This window comes from Diabrotica undecimpunctata, chromosome 2 (assembly GCF_040954645.1).
Source record: "Diabrotica undecimpunctata isolate CICGRU chromosome 2, icDiaUnde3, whole genome shotgun sequence".
NCBI lineage: Eukaryota > Metazoa > Arthropoda > Insecta > Coleoptera > Chrysomelidae > Diabrotica > Diabrotica undecimpunctata.
The window spans coordinates 170166163-170186748 of NC_092804.1; the positions used below are offsets into that span (position 1 = coordinate 170166163).

A 20586-nucleotide genomic window follows, 5' to 3' on the forward strand; every position below is an offset into this window, starting at 1 on the left:
TGAGATTTTTGCGTTTCAAATAAAAACTAGTATCAAAACGTTGTTTCTATATCTAACTTAACCTAACCTACACTAAATGTTAATAGATACTTACCAAATAAAGTGTAGTTATCAATATATTAGATTGTACTAAACATAAAAGATAAGATAATTTATGTTACGTAGTAATTTAGGTCATTTTTTTTTTCGTTATTTATTAATTAATTTTTTTCTAATAAATAAAAAAGAATCATTTTAAAGAGTTATATGTTGATGAACAATAAATTAACAGCTAATTATGAATGAAATTAAGAATAAAGCAAATGTCTGCTAATTTCTTTTCTATTTACTACTTCAATCTTTCTTTCACATTTTTTAGTTGTAGCCTTCGCCAATTAAAAAATCATAAAGTATAATCGAGCTAAAATTGTTTTGGGGCATATTTTTTATTGTTTTTACAGTATAAAGTAAAGCATCCGTTGATTTATACTTTTAAACATTCACTTAAATAAAGACCGGAAGTAGCTGACAGAAAACTGGAAGTAATACAAAGTTCGAAAGTATAAACATTGAAATATTATTTTTGTCTTAAAGTTTCTTCTTTTATGGGAGGAACAGCTGTATTGAGCTGTAGTTGAACCATTCCCTGATTCGCCAGCCACAAAAAAACGTTTTCTTTTTATGCTTCTCTCCCTAATTCTAACTTGCATAATAATTTTAAGTAGCTCATAACTTTCTTCATTAGTTTTGGTAGGTATCCAGGTATTCCAATTTTCTTCTTTTGACACTGATTTTATAATTTCTAATTATTTGCTTAGTCGACGAAATATTTTCCAAACACTACATTTCGAATTATTTAATTTTCTTTGTGTTTTTTCTTCATTGTCCAACTTTCCATTTCGTTGAGCTGACAAGCTGAAATATACATAATTTCTTAGTGTACCTAATCTCAGGTGTGAAGGAATATTTGTAAGTATATTTGTGTAATTCCACGGCCTATCACAATTACATTTTCTTTTCGGTGTTTATATACTTAAAAAAAAGAGAAAAATACAAATGTTTATATTCTTTCTGCTTTGGCGATAGTTCTGGTGATCTTATTTTAAATCTTTTTAAAGTATTAATAATATATGTCCAAAACTAACTCACTGCTTCAAACAGTCATAACAACATATGTACATAAGTATCTCATGAAAAAAAGAATATCAGTAAACAAACCCCCGACCCAAGCAAAAAGCTGGGTACCTCAGTAAAAATGTTGGGGATTTTAAAGCTTCCACCTCGGCACCGTGCACGCCAATGACGGAGACTACAGTGTGAAAAAAATGCTTGTAGCCAACGCCGCCAGGCCCGAACTGGCCGTCGTCAGGGCCGGACTTCCCCTCAACCGACCCACGATTATCGGCAGGCCTGACTTCTACGTCCGCTATGGCTCCAAGGAAAAAGAGGCCGTGGCGTCTTTCGACTTCCTGGACGAGTTGAGCACCACCAGCAGCTCGTTGAGTTTTTCAGTCGAAGAGACACTAGACGAAGACGTCGACGAAGCTGCGCAAAATGAAGAGTGCGTGATCCAGTGTAAAAATAGCGAGGTTTAGATATTTACTTTGAGTTTTGGAGAACTGTACTTTCTTTCAAATAAATCAATAAATATTTGATTGACCAGTGTTAAAATTTTACAATAGAGCAGTATTTTTATTATATATTTGTTATTTTTGAAATAAACACATCAGTTTTGTGCTGTGTACTCGAAATTTTAATAATACTGAGGATGTAATGTATTTTGATAATAAATAGAAAGGGCGAATAAAAGCTAGATAATAAATGGGAACAATATAGACCCGGATAGTGCAAATCAGTTTTATCTTCTGTATTTCCATCATTATCGTCAAGTCTTTGTAATATTTCAACCTTTCAACATAACCTAACCTAACTTTTGGCATATTCATTTTTTTGCACTACTATTTGACATTTTAGCTACATTCAGGTTTGGTTGTAATAATTGAAACCATTTGCTATATGTGTAATTTCCAGTTCTACGCATAGTTTATGCTTTAGTTCAATTTTAAATTGTTTCTACTCTCTAAAAAAATCTAAAAATGTTTGTTCTGTTGTTTTGCATATTTTTCTAGACTAAAAGAAAAAGTTTCTACTAGTTTAGAATATAGTTTTTATGAACAATCATACAGAAAGTTAAGGAGTTGTTACTTCGGCATTCCAATTCTTTGAATATCTTGAAACTGCGTCTATTCTTGGATCATTCTATCCGCTTAGCGGACGTAAATTAACATATTGGTGATCATCATGTTTTCAACTAATTACCTGGAGAAGAGATGCAGTTGTTTGTGCATACACTGTTTCAGTTTTCAAAGCCACGATGGTCTTCTTTTTCCTGAACATACTATTCTGGATATTTTTCCTTGTACAGTAAATGTAGAAAGCTGTACTTTTCTGGCTCTCTTAATACATGGAAAAAGTACGTTAATCTTCAGGTTTTAATGGTTTTTACGATTTATTGCTTTCTTTATTTGAATTGACACGATTCATTCCATAGTACATCCATCAAATGGACAAGATTTTTCTTTAATACAATATGACAAAAGCTTCGAGTTTTTTAAGCATGGTATTTGTTGTGGTCCATGTTCCGGCTATGTCTAGTCACGGAAAATACAAAACTTTTCAAAATTATGATCTTCAAATCCAGATTTATATCATACCCACAAAGATTTTTCTTATACTCGAAATAAAAAAAGAAATGTGACAACGAATTTCAGAAGGAAGTTGATAGTGATATTTGTAAGTCTTGTAAGTTGACTTCCATGCCGTTATCGATAATTTGATCTTTATCATATCTTAAGTTTTTGAAGTGTAGCTTTAGGCTATACTTGTCACATGCTGACACGGTTTGTTCTGATATACATTTCAGGTTATTGGGTTATTGTGGCTACTTGCTTGTAGAACCGTATCATCTGCATATCGAGGTAGATAAAATGTTAATAGGGGTATCTTTGATGGTAGTACTCCCTTTCTCATATCAGCTGCTTCCGAAACTTCATGGTCAAATCTAATTAAAGTCTCTTGATCATAGTCCTATCATATCAAGTTTCAACATAAGTTAGCAATAAGTCTTATACATTTTTAGTAAATCTTGCAGTTTTCAGTAGTTCTGCTGTGTCTAAACTTGTCAGGAGCCTTCTCGAAATCTAGAAAACATTCCTTTGTTCCTAATTCATTACTAAATCCAGACTGGCTACTAGTTATCTTTTGTTTCCACTTTTTTTGTGAATTACCATCAGAAACACTTTCAGTATATGACGCATTCGCTTAATAGCATTCGGTGACACACTTTCTTTAGAGAAATCTTTCTTTCAAAATAAAAATAGAGAAAATAGATCGTTAAATTTTTTGTAGTTCGTCTGTCCATCCTGAGATTAGCTCAGCCACAATTGCAACAGATACAGAAAAACTGACTTGACCCACCGATGCACCAACTTCTTTAACCCGTCTGAAAAACACGTTATCTAAATTTCTACAAAGTGGGCTTCCATGACGGCGATAACGTCTTTGTTCGACTTAAATTTCGGCCTGGCGAGTGACTTTTCAAGTTTGGAAACAAAAAGAAGTCACACGGGAAAAAAGCTGGAGTATACGGTGTATGGAGCAGCCGTTTGTATCCCAATTCGACTAATTTGGCCGTAGGAACGGCAAAGGTGTTAGCCGCTGCGTTGTCATGGTGGAAAAGCACTATTTTATTGCCAGCCAAATGGGGAATTTTTTTTAACAATTCGGCGTGGAATCGACCCAAAAAGGTGGTCATCACTTGCATCACGGTTCTCTCCAGCCGATAGAACAGCCTCCGCTTTCTTCGGAGCACGTTTGCTGAGTAAATTCCACTGCTTCGACACTTTCTTGGTGTATACCAGTGGATCCATGTTATGTAGAAGGTTACGAAATGTCCTACAAACTTCTTCGGATTAAGCTTAAACAGCATCAAATACTGCTCTGAATTGGTATCATAATTGCGCTTAATGTTCGGAGTAAGCAAACGCGGTCTCCATCGTGTCGACAACTTTCTCATGCCCAATATTTAATGCAGGATATGATCCACGCGGTCTTTTGAGATGCCTACTGTCTCAGCTATCGCGCGCACCTTCATTTGGTGGTCTCTGCGAATACGAGATCGTGGATTTTTGTCAAGTTATCCTCCGTTTTCGGGGCAATTGAATGTGGCTCATCAGAAACCGACATGCGACCACATTTTGACGGGTTCCATCGAAGGAGAAGAGTCACCGTAAACAGCATCATCCAAGCGCTCTTTGATTTCGCTGCGCGATCCCTTACAAAAATAAGAATCTAATCATCGACCAATATTGCTCTTTTTTCATTTTTCTAAAATCCGCGAACACGCTCGCTTGGTAAATAGTGGTCAAGACGTGAATTTCTGTCGTTTTCACTTCAGTCATTTATTGTTTTACGTATTACATCACAACATCAATAGTGTATCTACAAATGACTTTTTTCATCCATTTAATTTTGAATCCCTTTTTCATTTAAATGTATTTACAATTATCCTTGAAAAGTGATAGCATTACCTTTCTATCGTCTAGCTTTCGTGTATGCATACCTCTAACTGATGAGTGCCAGTACAGCTCCAAACTATTTCTTTACTGGCAGAGTCTACTACACTATAGCAGTATTGCTATTTTATCTTAATTTTTCTCTTATCCATTGTAATGTCTAGCATTCCAACGCTTAATTAAGAAATGTCGGGTACAAAAATATAGTAATTGAAAATAAATGCAAAAGTTTACAGAAAAGAAGCTACAGTTCCCTAAAACTTTTTTATTTATTAAATTTGTACTTTATCGAACGAACTGATAATAGAATTACTACTATATGAAGTGTTTGATGACATACTGAATTAAAATTTTGTTTTATTTGCAAACGCTTGCCAAAATCAATCTCATATATGTGTACATAATATCGTTTACTGTATTAAATACTTGAAGTATACTCGTTTTATTTCCTGTACTGAATGTAAATTTTTTATGAGTGTAGTATTACTTATTTATTATTGTTTACTATGTAAAATCAACGTATGAAATTAAAAATACAGAAGATATCTGTTTGTTGCTAACTATTTTAATAGGCATTAACATCTTTTTAATAGAAGGTAGTCCAGTTGGAATAGGAAAGAAGTGTAAAAATTGATTCATTTTTAATAGAACTTTTATTTGATTATAATACATATGGTAAAACTGGTTGCCTATTGTACAAATATATTATAAATTTCCTATATTGTGTGATCGTAACATCTTTTGAATGTTTAACGGACGACTGCTCTTGGTATTTGTGTACTAGATGACAAGAAACTGTACAAGGACAGTTTGAAGTAAGAAAATAGTGACATTTCTTAATCTGTTTTTAATTATCTAATCTCCAAATCAAACTAAGTTGCTTTTATTTAAAATTTTGACTTTGACAGTCTTGCTTGACATGACAGATGTCAAAGTGTGATTTGTTTGTCCTCATGTAATGCAATTTATCAAAAACTAGTTAAATGTTAAATTACCCTCGTACAAACAGAAAGAAAGTATGTCAGGTCAGCTTAGTACACATTATAAGAAGGCACAGAAAGATTGTTAAGAACTTTTCCACAAACGATACTATTATTTGTTTTAAAATAAAATATAATTGACTTTGTTCGTTAAGAGAAAAGTTACTAATTTCATATGTTGATTAAATCGATGCAAATACGCCCAATGTTCTTACCGTCAAGGTCCTAAGGGATCTAAGAAAAGCGTCCTTTATTACAGGGTGTTCAAGAGACAAAGATGACGCCTCTAGAACGTTTTTTCATCTGCAACTTGAATATATTTATTCATATATAGGTATACGTTAAATGTATCTCCTAATAAATGTACTTACTAAATATTACTAACTTAAAAACACAAAGATGTACATTTCTTATTGAAAATTTAAGTTTATTTAATAAATATATCAAACATACAAAGTCTTTTTGTGTATAATCTCCTCTTCTTTAAGTGTTAGTTCAAGAGATCATTTTTGTTAGGACCCCTGTATATTATGTAATATTACAAGAAGCACTTGTTGCCATTTTTAATCCAGTTTTTTGTATAAAACAACAATATCAAGTAAATATTGAAGTTTGTTAATAAAAATATTAAAAATTTTTGCGAAAACTTTACAACCACAACAGCAGGTGCCATCAACCACGATTTAAAACTAAAAAGGAGCTTATCTGTATATAACGAGAGATAAAAATGAAACATGGAACAAAGAAATTCAACTGACATTACCAGTATTTCTAAAAAATTGCACATTTGTCTTAACATAAAAACTATTATACTAACAAATAAACTAGAACTAAATATTTTAATAAAATCAAAACCAGAACTAGACAACGCCGCAGAGCACCTCAGCCAGTCCATACAGAAAGCTGCTTCAGAATCAACAGCAGTCAGGAAAACAAACTGTGCTATGTATGATCCATCCAAAATATTCAGACAAAAAAATCGAAGAGCGTTAATAGAAAAATGTCAACTGAAAAGAGCATCACACAAAGCAAAACCTAACTGAATAGAACTCCTATCTCAGTTAAAAGTCCTGATAAATACTTCCAAAAATAATAGTATCATCTTGCATCCTGCAGCCGAGGAAGCTACCGAGTTAATAACTTTGGAAGGCAACTAAACAAATGAAGTGTTCTCAACCCTCTAAAGCCCTATTCACGCTAAGATAACTCATGGACAAAAATACGTTGGCCGTCTAGAAAGTAAAGAACGATTGCGCATCTCGCGGTGGTGATTCTCCACCTACCTCTCTCATATAACATTTTGAAATGAAAGCACCCATTTAAAATCCCGCCATAATGAGATATACGCAGTGTGACTCGGTTTTTGAATGCGCAAAATATTTCATCGTAGAGTTTACGCCTAGGGGTGAAATAATAAATTAAGAAGCCTATTGCGAAACTCTTTATAAACGTGCAAAACAATAAAGAGCGTGGCATGTTATCGAACGAAGATATTTCTGAGTCAGGACAATTCTCGGCTTCATGCACCGGCAAGAATTCAGCAAGAACTTCAAGGTCTACACCGGAAAATTTTCGAGCACCATCCCTACTGTCCAGACCTCGAGATTATCATCTGTTCCCGAAACTAAAGGAATTCTTGGGTGGAAAGGAGTTTGGAAACGACAATGAGCTCAAGGATGAAGTGGTATCCTGGCTCCTAGCCTGAAGACGTTTAGTGGTGAAAGACTACAACACTGGCATCGAAAAACTTATTCCATAGTACAATAAATGCCTTTACACCAATTTAACTACATTTAAAAATACTGGTACCTAAGGTACTGTGACGACCAATTTAATAAAGATAAAACCAACATTTTTTCAGAATATCTTGAAAAAATTTTTGAACATATCACGCAGGACACCAACTTCCAGCACTATTTTTCGTACCACCTCGAAATCTATTTAAAATCATTATCATCTATTGAAGGCAATGATAGAATCTATACAAGACTGAACCTTAAAGGTTCTCCTGGATATAAAGCATCGTTTTATCTTATAGTTACTTAATGGTGTCCTAAGAACACATGTCTTTGCCTAGTTTGAAAAGTTGTCCAAATAATTTTAATACCTAAAACTGGAAAAGCCCTGAAATAAAGTCTTATATACCTATCCGATTGCTTCATATAGTGTCTAAAATACTAGATAAGCTACTGGTGATGAGAATAAAACCAATTTAATTCGACATACCAACAAATATACCAATCAGTAGGAGAAAGAAAATATTGCTCCCTGTCGTTGGATCGTTTCTTACAATGGACTCGTTAATCAAAATTGGAAAAATATTTCGTAGCAATTAAGTCTGGAGCTATGGAATTCAACTATTGGGAAACACTGGGAACAGATCCAGTATTGATAGCTTGAAAGATTTCAACCCAAAATCCTGCGTACGATAACTAGTATTCCTTGGTATAGGCCGTTCGCTCAGCTTGGGAATATTTTGACAGATTCATTGTGGGAAACATAACACAACAATTCCTATCTCTCAGTGTTAATAGCTCAAATAAATTACTGATGCAGACTTATTTAATTGAAAAAAGAAGTATAATCATGAATAATGGGAGTATATATTTATTAATTTTCATTAAAAACTTTCAATTTGTAAACACTGTTTATATGCAGTTTTATTTTTTTAATAAACTGCACGTGAAAATGTTTTGTTTAAGTATTGGACCTGAGCACGTATACTTGGTTGTATAGTAATTTACAGCCACTGCCAGTTGGTAAAAAATTTAAACAACAACGTACCAAAAAATAAGCGGGGCCGCCGAGAGGGGTGAGCGGGCCCTGGTAAAAAGTGAAAAACTGGCCTGGATAAAAAGTAAAAAGCGTGCCCCGGTAAAAATTGAAGAGCAGAAAAAACGGGAAACGGTTCTTTTTATAAAGATTGATTTTATTAAATAAAGAAATAGAGATTTTGAAAATTTTTATTTTGATTATAAGTATACAAATAAAATAACAATAATAAATAATAATTAACATTTGAAATATAAAATAAAATCGCGGGTTTTTTTTTGCGGACGGTGAATCCGTTTAAAGCAACATTGGTTATATCAAAGAGTATGTCGCAATGGCAATAAAACAACAAAATATATTTCAAAGTAGAGGTAGAGGTCATATGAAATATAGCCGAGTATTAATTAAACGCATTATGCACAGGGCTGCCCTGGTAAAAAAAACTGGCCCCGTTAAAAAGCCAAACGGGAAACATTACGTCATTGGTCGACAACGCCGCGCTCCTTGCATCTCTGTGTCCCGGTAAAATCTACCGTCCTCTCGGCGGGCCTGAAAATAAGTACGAAATTTACTAGACAGTTCTATCAGTGAACCGAATATATCTGTCAGATAACACCATATTACAAGACTTGAAAATTACTACCCAAAAGAAAGATAAGTTGAAACAATAAAACGTTTTCACATTGTATAAACAATTTAATTTGTACTTTGATCAAATGAAAGGCAGATATCGAGCACAGTTTTATTAATTAAATCTTGCCCAAGTACTTTCGCTTCCTAGAGCATATTCAGGGGCATTTCGTCAATGTTGGGCTATCCAACAATTGCAGAATGTCATAAACATAAAATTAAACATAAATTTGAACATAACACTACACTAAACAAGGACAAACAGTTTAAAATTATTTAAAAAGTCGAAGCTACATTCTGGTCGGCAACAGGAGAGAGAAAATCGTTCTCTTTTTCATTACACAAATTACAATTTTCATTGTATTGGAAAGCTTGTGTTCTAAATTATTTGATTTTTTGGGAACTCAATTTATCTTGTCTTGTCTTTTCTCAGTTTAAAATAAGTAAGTATAAATTAAGTAAGTATAAAACTTACTTTTTATATAAGTACCTAGTTTAAAGCTCACCTGTGCGAAATGTTATAGTGCCATTATATTGAGATTTAGCAAATTTTAAAATGCAAGCGACATCTATGATTGTCTCTTGTATTTTCAATTCAATTATTCTAAAAATATGACTCAACAACCAGTAGATAATAGCCCACTTGTTTTATCGTAATTTAGTTTATCTTGCACTCTACACAATGTTTGGTTTTCTAGAAAAACAATTAAAAATGGTAACAAAGTCGATACATATCTTTAAATAATTTTGCCAAATACAATAAGACAATGATTTAATGTCCAACACATTGTACCTCAAAATATAAAATAGCCAAATTTACTCATTAAGTAAAATTTGACAGTTTTCTGTCAATATGTTTCTGTTATTTTAGTTTGAAGGTATAGCACTGAGATATGGTATACCTTTAATTTTATTTACCAAAATGATTCCTCCTGTATGTTAACATTGTGTTACACTTGATATAAGAATACTCCAATATCTTGGTTAATAAGAGGGCCATAACACCAGTTTCATTCTGACACCATAGTACTTGCGAACCACCTTGAAGACCCACAAGTTCTTTTGAACAAAATCACGTATTACCGTTGACAATATGGACTCAATATAAATGTCAAGAAGGCAAAGCTCATGATAATTAGCAAGACAAAGACAACAGAAGGTCTACTCTATGTCAGCCAAAGCCCAGTGTAGAAAGAGTAACGCAATACAACCTCCTCAGTACCATAATAAATGAAGAATTGACCAACAACCAGGAGATAAGAGCACGCATCGGAACAGCTAGATCCACTTCCAACCACAGGAGAGCCTTCTTCAAGAGCCACTACCTTTCCGTTAGTATAAAAGTAAGAATGCTGCGGTGCTACGTCAATATATGGAAAGCAAAGTCCAGAAAGAAAAATATCCTGATTAAAGAACCTCAGAACCTGGTTCAACTCAACATGTGCAGCTTTTACGCACTACAGCAGACAAGATAAAGATTTCCATGATGATAAACATAAACACCAAGAAGAATATTCATTCATTCAATCATAAAAATTGTAGCGTTGAAGGAGAAGGATGTTTTGATATAAAATGTTGTATTGGAAAATGTTTCAATTTTATTACAAAAAAATATTGGTATATCGGCAGATCAAGCACGAGCAATGCCAAGCATGAAGATAGGAGTATCGGGAAGGCTATTTGAAGACATTAAGAAGGTCACAGGAAGGAAAATACTCGTTTACCATTGCATAATCCACCAGGAAAATTTGAATTTGAAAATTTTGAAAGGTGAATTTAAAGAATTCCTGAAAGAATTAGAAACTGAATATGACGACCTGGCTTTTAATATCGAAGTACGTTGGCTTAGTAGAGGGGCAATGTTAAAAAGCGAAATACAATTGTTCTTGGATATGAAGGAAAATGCCTTTCCTCATTTTGGTTATAAAGGATAGATGTGCGATTTCGGGTTTTAATGTTTATTATAAATAAAGTTTTGTAAATTATTAATAAGTGATACTTTATGTGCGGCCTGCCAAAAATTTTTAAAATTTTAATTGGTTCGCTGATTAAAAATGTTGCGCACTCCTGCATTAGCCAATATATAACTTGACAAGTAGTCAGTAACCTATCTATGTGAAAGAGAAAGCTTTTTATCGTACATAAAAAAAAATAGGTCAGCCAATGGAACAACTGGAAATACTGCTTTTAATGCAAACACGCTTTCTAATTTACCAGTCTTTATCTTTTCCATAAAGTTAAAAGTCAATCATTTGAAAGAGATAAGTTGTCTTAATAACTCTATTCCTCTATTAGTTTATTTTCTAGGTTTGCAATTTTTTTGGTACAATTGTTTTGGTCATTTTATTTACCTGTACAAAAGTATTTAAATATTTTGGTAAAATTATAAGGGAAATATATGCTTATTTTTTCAAAAAAACTGTCCTCATAGGATTATGTTCTTCTATTCGTTTCGTGTGTGTATATGTACATTTTAAAAATCTCAGTATAACAAACTTTGTAAATTATTTATTATCAAAATTGATCATCAAAGACAAATAATGTTTCTTTAGAATTAGATCGAGCTTAGTGAATAAGACTGTACATATAAGTAACATATTTTTTTCGACAATTGTCTCAGTGGAGCATTATTTATCTCATGTATGAATAATATTAATATGCATATTCGTATTGTCTATGTAACATTTTAGTCTTTGCTTGTTTTTATATAAATCATTTTAAAACAAATACATTATACACTCTTATTTGTATATATTTAATTAAACACAGTTAGTCGTATCTACATAAAACTTAATAGATCTACATTATTTATAAGTAGACAGACAACAGCTCTGAAAACCCATTCTGGGAAAATTTTGCCGCCAGTCTCATGTAAAGGATAGGATTTGACGTCACAATTTCAGTAGATCTGGGGAAATTTTATTTTAATGAATGCGCAGCTATTTAATTTATTTGATGGAACCTGACCTTGTCGCCTGCCGCTGTACAATCTGTATTTCCAATCTCCGATAGGAGCGGAACTTGAAGAAGAAGCACATTAGACAACTTCGATTCAGCGCAAATTTAACGGTAATGGACCGTGGAAGTGATGACGTAGATTTTATTGACATCTGTCAGTTTCACTTTCCAAACAAACCTTGTTTAGTGTGGATAATTTGTATTTTTCGTTATTTTTCATTTTTTTTTACAGAATCTTTCCGCTTTTTGCAATATTTAAGTATTCTAATAGTTACTACAACAATTTTACAAGGTTGTGTAAATAATAAAGCATGTTGTTTTATAAAAATAGCAATAAAATGCATGTATCAATAAAGTAAGGTTAGAATGTCTTTAATTTAAACTTTTAAACTATATTTCATAGAAATAGAACACTGAATTATGATGGTATTATCGTAAAAACACTATACTTAAAAGAAAAAGCAGCAGAGGAAGCAAAATGTTAACTTTATAGAAATTAAAAAGTCTTGAGATTGGACATTTCAACTTTTGTTTGGAAAGTAATTGACAGTTGTGACGTCACACTTCCACTGTCCATTCAACGTCGACTCAGTGGCACTAAACGCTAACTTGACGTTGACATCACGCGCTGAGTCTACGTTGAATTGCGGCTAACTTCACGCAGTTATCTGTCTAGCAGCAACTATTTTTAGGCTGCCCATAACATACAAAATTGCATAAGAATAAGAGGCCTGCAGCCAGCAGTGAATACGACTGTCCGAACTTTTTCACTACTACCAAACCTAATCTTGAAGTGTGATGCATTCACAAGAATTTAAAATCACAGATGGTAAAAGTTGTGTTTAATCTTTCATAAAAATACGTGCATATTTGACTCCCTCAGACTAGAAACTGGTATTACCTGCAACTGATGGAAGAAATGCTTTACGAAATAGGGTTAGACTTCTAGGTTCATCATTATCATCATCATCCAGCCTTCTGCGTCCAAAGTTGAACATAGGCCTCCCTTAATTTCTTCCAGTTTTGTCGGTATTGAGCTTCCTGCAGCCAATTCCCAACGATTCTTCTACTTTTTCATTCAGCTCGTGGTGTTCACACTGCAATTTTTTAGGTCCACCGCTCCTCATTAATCCTGGCTACATGGCCCGCCTAGTTCCACTTCAGCTATGCTAGACACTCTATGACATCTGTAGCGCCTGTCCTTCTTATTTCTTCATTTCTAACCCTGTCTCTGAGAGTCAGTTCAAGTAGTGAGCGTTTCATTCGTCTTTGGGCTACTCTGGGTTTGGTTACATCATCAAAATGAGAAAGGTCCAATACTTCGGTCATATAATGAGAGGACCTAAATATCGCTTACTCCGGTTAATCATTCAGGGCAAAATCGAAGGAAAACGTTGGGTCGGAAGAAAACAACTGTCCTGGCTGCGTAACATTAGACAATGGACAGGTCGAACGGTCGAGGAACTGTTTCATCTAGCTGCCGACCGAGAATCATTTCATCAGCTTGTCAATATGACGATAGCCAACGCTTGAATACAAGCACGGCATACAAAGAAGAAGAAGGGTTTGGTTGCTGTGGCCTGGATTAAGGAAAGTGTTACGGCGCCGACGCGGCGACTTATAGGTTAACTTGCAGAAAAACTGAGTGACACTAGTAAAGGCAACAAATAAATACTTATAAATCCTTCATTTGGCCAGTCATACAATTTTAATCCATCTTATATAGTTTTCTAAACCCAACCCAACCGTTTATATTATTATATTCCTATTTATATCAAAAAAATCTTGTCGAGTTTTTGAAAACTATTCTTTTAATTTTTGAATAACAAAACTTAATTTGTATTACGAAATTACTGCCACAAAATTAGTTTTATTACATTTACTACAAAGCACTACAAGTTTCATGAAATTAATTTCAATATGCATAACACTTGTTTCAGAATATAAATTTGCCTTTACTTTTATTTTTCTTTTTGCTGTGTGTAGGACAAGAACCAATCATTAGTTTTGTCTATTGTTTGGCGTTAAAACATGAATGAGAGTGATATTTCGAAAAATGATTTGTAAAAACAAGCACTGAAAGTTTTGCTACTGGAATATTCGGGCTCCACTACAAATTTTATTTATGAGAATCAAACAAACGAATTATTAGTGGTACGGTGTATGTACATTGTGATATGAAAGAAAATATTAGAAATTTGTGTTGATATTTTATTTGGAAGTGTAGAAAGATTAACAACTATATACAGGGTGAGCGAATGAAAACGAAACTGTATATAAGTCATTAAAGAGTATCGTTTTATGATTAAACCGTTAAAGAGTATATATGTTATAAACCACATTCTAGGCAAAATTAGTATAAAGTGTGCATTTATATCTTTAACTTCTTTTTGCGGGGGTTAATTAGCTTTTTCTGCTAGAGGTACTTTCTGTACATCAGCATCTCTTTTAGGCACTTATTTCTAAAATGATCCATTTTTGTTCACGGCATTCTAACTAGTCCGAATTTAAATTTTGTTATTTCTGAGGTAGCTTAACAAGAATTTGGAATTATTTTGGCTCTGAAATTGTGGAAAATTTGTCAAAAAGCCTTCAAAGAAGATGTGAATTTTTTTTATTTTTTAAGTTTCTTTTTTAACCGCATCAACCCCTTTATTGGCTTACTAATGTATTTTATTAAAGCTTCTTTCATATTGTGTTGTATCTTCGCTGTCGATCTTGCTGTGTAGTGCACTGGACAGTCTACTATTATATGTTGCACTGAAATTGGTATTTGACAGTTGTGGCAAATCGTCAGAGGGTTCTTGAGAAAATGTATCCATGGTGTAACTGTAAGACTACCAAAGAGAATTGAAATACTATTATAAAATAATACCTAAATCAACCATGGGAGCTTATCGTCTATGCTTCGTCTAGCTCAGTCTCTTAAGTGCGAATCCGTCTTGTCTTAAACTATGAATTAAACCATGAAAATTTAGCTGGTAAGAAATAAAACAATGACTTAACTAATCATATTTATTCAACATAAAACAAAGCAAAAACAACCCTGCCTAAAGCTTTACAGTATTTAAATTTAAATTATACTTATGGCATCGATGAGCTTGCTTCTAATTATATGTTGCCTCCAGATTATGTGGGTAAGTCCTGTTGCCGCCTCCAGGCAATGTGGGTAGGCCTTACCGACAGCTGCAGTTATTCCATAAATTCCATTATTCCATAAAATATTCCATATAATTTCAGAAATTATCCAAATAAATATTTCATATCCAATCAATTCTCCAATAAACCCAATAAACTAGAATATAACAGCATTAGCGAGACATCAAAGGGGTTAAATTCCTTGCCAATTATTTTACCAAAATCACAATTAAACACATAGCAGATGGCAAGGATAAAATGAAATATAAATACTATTAAAATTAGTTAAGTTTTGTAAGATTCCTACATGCATAAAATTGAAAACGTGGCCACAGTATAGGTTGTTGTCTATACTGTGACGTGGCTTTAAAAGAAGTGAGGTTATGAATATTGAAAATGCTGTCAGAATTATAGAATATAGATTACAATGAAAGTACTCACCCCAAGAGATTTCTGCAGACGATAAAATGAACCTTATTCCATATTACCTTCTTTTATAAATTTCAATTACAGACACAAAAATATCCCACCACGTTTAAAGGCTGATTGACAGAAAGTACGAAAGTAGGGAGCGACTACAATGAAGTATAGCATAGATGCCATAGAACGTGTGCCTACGATGGAATTAGCTCTGCTGTTTAATGCTAACTACATTAAAGCTAAAATTAAAACATTTAAAAATGTGTAAAATGTCAAACATCATATTTAATCATTTTCCTTCATTTTATAATTTTATGATCAACTTTTATATTCATTATATTTCATTTTATAATTAACTTATCGCATACTAATTTTGAATGAATTAATTTTTCGCATGTCGGAAAATTAGAACACTGTTGTTGCGTTCTTTTAGCTTTAATATAGTTCGTAGACAACTCACCACACACCGCCACTCATCCTTAACAGGGCGAATTGGTGAATCTCCTCTACACTTCCATACGTTTTTATTATTTGGTATTATTCATCGTCTACACAGTATTAACTTTTATTTGAAGACTTTACCTCTCTGTCTAAATACCATTCTTATTATATTTATCAAAATATTGGAATAAAAGTTCGTACGGTGTGTTTTCTGGTCATTCGTAACATGGAACTGGCCTAGCTATCGTTGAGTCGTGAAATAATAAATTATTTAGTGGTTTCAGTGATATATTAGATGGCATAATTTTATAATTATAAATAATAAGCGAACGGTAGTTCTTTCATTTTGTAAATAAGGATAAACATATACTGTATACAGCATTTACCAACATAAATTTATTTAAATAGATATTAATTATTAATTGAAACGTCTAAACCATAAGCAGAAGAAAAAAGAGCCAATTTTGATATATACGGTCTTTAATTAAGCTTTTTCTATCTTTAAATTTAAATAAAACAAAGGGTGAATAAAACATATGCTGAATTTGACCGATAGCAAGGGATATGTTGGATTTGGGGGCCGTACTGGTTGTGAACTAAGGACTGTATTGATTTAGCCGTTGTGTAGAAGGTAGATCGACTAGATTAGTCATCTTCTTATTTTTCCCTTTAACAAATTTTGTATCTCAGTGAGATACAAAATTTATTCGATAAAAATGAAACGAGGATACAAATCCTTAAATAAAAGCCGTTGAGAATTTAAACCACGATTAAAAATTTGTAAAGACACGGTGAAATTCTACATGATAAAAACTCAAGTCTTAACAGATGGGCACAACATTTTAACGAACATCTAAATATAAACGATATTGAAGGAGGTTACAACATAGAAAATCAACAAAATCTACAGCGTCAACTACACAGTGAAGACCCAACAAAAGAAGAAGAATCAAATGCCATCCTAAAACAAAGACAATAAAGCCCCAGGAATCGATGAAATCTGTTCGGAAATGTATAAAAAAGGTGGTGATCAACTTTTGCAGCAATCCATAAACTAATAGTACTTATATGGTAGAATGAATCGATACCAGAAGAGTTGCTAAAGGGAATAATATGTCCGTTGCATAAAAAGGGTGATCAACTGGAGTGTAAGAACTATAGTGGCATTACTCTGTTAGCATCTGCGTATAAAATCTTCGGCAATGTATTGTTTGAAAGACTTATTACAAAGGATAATATTTATTGCAAGAAAGTCAACTACACATTCACGGTAGATTCTAGAAAAGTCACTAGAATGTAACAAAGATACTCGACGACTTCAAAGCAGCCTATGACAGTGTGAAAAGAACTGCATTATATAATGCAATGATAGACTTTGGGATCCCATATAAGTTAGTTAAGCTGACCCATCCAACAATTCAAAACGTAAGCTCATGCGTTGGAATTGAAGGGGAAAACTCTACGTTCTTTGATATTATTAATGATCTAAGACAGGGAGACGCGCTGGCGTGTCTCCTCTTTAATATTGCCTTGGAAAAGACAATCCGACAATTAAAAATTAGAATAAATGGAACTATTTTTAATAGATCGGCGCAAATTCCCGCATTCGCTGACGATATAGTTATTATAGTGGGCAGAAGTATGAAAGACATGGTGCAGTGTTTTACAAGGCTTGCGGAAACGGCAAGTGAATTAGAACTTGTGGTAAACGAGGAAAAACCCAAATATATGTTGGTTTCTAAAAATCCCCGAAATATCCAACAGAGAATTCAAATTAACAACCATGCCTTCGCCCTTCGAGCAAGTCAAAGAATTCACATATCTTGGATCGCTAGTAAACGGAACAAACTCAACAAGCGACGAAATAAAAAGACGCATAGCAATAGCAAACAGAACTGTTCACAGTCTCCAGAAACATTTAAAAAATAAAAATATAAAACGTGCAGTAAAGCACGTATATATATATATATAGTACATACAAGACCTTAATAAGACCGGTTTTGATATATGGGGCTGAAACGTGGACCTTATCTCAAAATGATGAAAGACTTCTTGATGTTTTTGAGACACAAATTGTAAAAATAATACAACTTTGAACTATATCAGTTATACACCGATCCAGATATTGTGAAATTCGTTAAAACGCAGACACTTAGATGGGCTGGACACATTGCTAGGATGTCAGATCACGAATACACGAAGAGATTAACTTTTTCAAAACCAGAGGGCACCAGAAGTAGATGGAGGACACGAAAGAGATGGATTGATGATGTGGAAGAAGACCTACAGATTATAATGGTCAGAAGATGGAGGGAAGTTGCCAAGAATCAACAGGAGTGGCTACTTCTTTGTAGGCAGGCTAAGATCCACAACGAATTGTCGAGCCACTTATGATGATGGTGAACAAACTTAACTCACTGTTTTCGATGTAATACGTTTATTAATAACTTTTTACTACATGTTAAATGTTTACGCAGTTTGACAGTTGTAGCTTCAACAATATGGCCGCTACCAACTGTCAAAGTTCGGAAGAGCCTATAGAATATAGACTCTACTTTTATTTCCATTTATCTTTGTTCAATGTTACTCATATATAAATATAGGATCAACATCTCTCCTTAAATCTACGCGCTATAGATAGATATTTAAGCACCATTGATAGCTTTAACATCAAAACAAAAGGGATCTTAAAAACTCCCTCTCATCGCCTAGAGCACGTAGGGACTCAAAAACAAAAAACAACCTAAGCTTAAAGTTTCATTCCTTCGGCTGCATACTGACAGGGCTAATCCTCCACTCAACTTCTTCCTCTAACAGATCTACCACACCCAATAAACAACTGTCCAGTCTCTTAGAAAGAATAAATTATAATAAATATCAATTATTGAAAAGTAAAATAATAACGATATTTGTAATGTTACATTTGGGAAACCCATACGCTCAAAACGAAAGTGCAAGGTCAAATTCAGAACCAAGTGTAATAACATTATAACAGAATACAGATAACATTTCATTTGAAATATTTTTTACAGATAATCAAATTCAACTAATTTTTATAAAAAGTACCGATCTATTGAAAACAATCTTAATTAAAGTATCACATTAAATTTAAATGTTTTGTTTATGTACTTCATTTTCTTTTACAAAATAACACCTATTGGCATTACCAAAGAATATAAAGGCTTACTTATTCATTGGGTTTTATCAACCGTTGATATTACAGTGTAAAACAAATTTAAAATTTTCACGTAACAAAAAAGAAACAAATAATAAAGAAACCTCTATGTTCGCAATTAAATAAAAACTGACAAAAATGAAGTTTCAGTTCCAATGATAACACGTTATTCTGTAGGATTTGAACGAATGGTTAAATCAAAATATTTAACATTTTCATATTATCCAATTAGAACTTTTCAGGACGATAATAATGTAGATATGACACAAATAATTTGGTATTTTAACGACTCAAACTATTTAATGAATCATCTGATATTTTAATAGAACTTTGTAACAATATATTCAATCATTATTTATTATAAATCTCCAGTTTCAATGGTTCGTTAGAGTAAACACATTCTATAGACTAATTATATACTGAGGTCTATAATAACTGAACTGTGTGTAGAGTGATGTATTTTTATATAGGGTACTTATATATTATATATATTTAGTACAAATCTAGACTTTAAATAAATACAGTACATATTTATGTTTGTTGTTTTATTTAACCTTTTCAGTACGGCACTCAGAAGTACGAAGCAGTAATCACACAATACAAAATCAACTAAAAAGCTTTGGTATACTCCAGTCGTCAGAGACGATAATGCGACCGAACCTCTAAAAATCATACGAGTAAGCTGAATTTTCCTAAGAATGTTTTGGAACCCCAAAAAAGTTGCAAAAAGACCTTGGGTTTGGCTCATCAGTCAGGTTGGATGACCACTTCCAATTTCGTTCATGTGATGCAGCACTTTACAAAATGTTCAGGTTCCTCTGAAAAGAGAGGAATGCTTCTAATTTGCGACAATCATGAGAGCCACTTGTCAATTGAGGTAATAGAACTAGCAAGAGCTAATGGCGTGCACATTCTAACAGTTCACCCCATTGTACCCACATGATGCAACCACTGGATGTAGGATTGATGAAACCTTTTAATTAAAACATATTATAATGCTGCAATTGATTCATGGTTGAAGTCTATCCCAGGCCAACGTTTTGGAATCTATCACGTGGCCGCATGTGTTGGAATAGCACATGGCCGTGCCATGTTACCACAGAGCATTACAAATTCTTTCAAAAAAACGGGAATATTTCCAGTTGACAGGCACATTTTCACCGACGATATGTTTGCTCCCAGTTTGGACAGTTAGAGACCTAATCCTCCAGACGAAACTCTTCCTGATGAACCTCTAACATGGCAACTAGCTGCAAGTCTACCAACTTTAGAATCTGAAAAACCACCCTCATCTCCCCAAATTTCAAGCGAAAACTTTCAGCAATCAATAGACACTCCATCAAAATCAAGCTGCCAAAACTCTACGCCTATGCTCTCCCAACAGCCTGGCTGTTATTTAAGCCCTTAAGAGATACGAGGATATCCAAAATCGAAACTCAATACTAGCTCCAAGAAACCAAGAGAAAAGGGGAAAAGCAGGATAATAACTGACACCCCAGAAAAGCTTCTTCTGGCAGAA

General features: G+C 33.4%; 1 protein-coding gene and 1 long non-coding RNA gene across 6 annotated transcripts in view; one reads left to right on the forward strand and one right to left on the reverse strand.

The window, feature by feature from the left end:
• The window catches only part of LOC140435189 (uncharacterized), a 1123409-nt gene extending 1103820 nt beyond the window's left edge, over positions 1–19589 (forward strand). For 3 of the 5 annotated variants that reach the window (XM_072523964.1, XM_072523968.1, XM_072523969.1), the window contains one exon: positions 1315–5989. In XM_072523964.1, coding sequence (XP_072380065.1) covers positions 1315–1574 — 260 coding nt within the window. In that variant the 3' untranslated portion in view covers positions 1575–5989. Of the gene's footprint in view, positions 1–1252; positions 5990–15544 lie in introns of those variants that run through there. The other 2 variants (XM_072523966.1, XM_072523965.1) reach the window with 2 other exon arrangements.
• LOC140435191 (uncharacterized) lies at positions 2402–15605 on the reverse strand. Its single transcript, XR_011950119.1, has 2 exons — positions 15473–15605; positions 2402–15188 (listed from the first exon to the last, which is right to left on the reverse strand). It is a non-coding gene; the product is annotated as an uncharacterized lncRNA (long non-coding RNA).
• Positions 19590–20586: the final 997 nt, after the last annotated feature.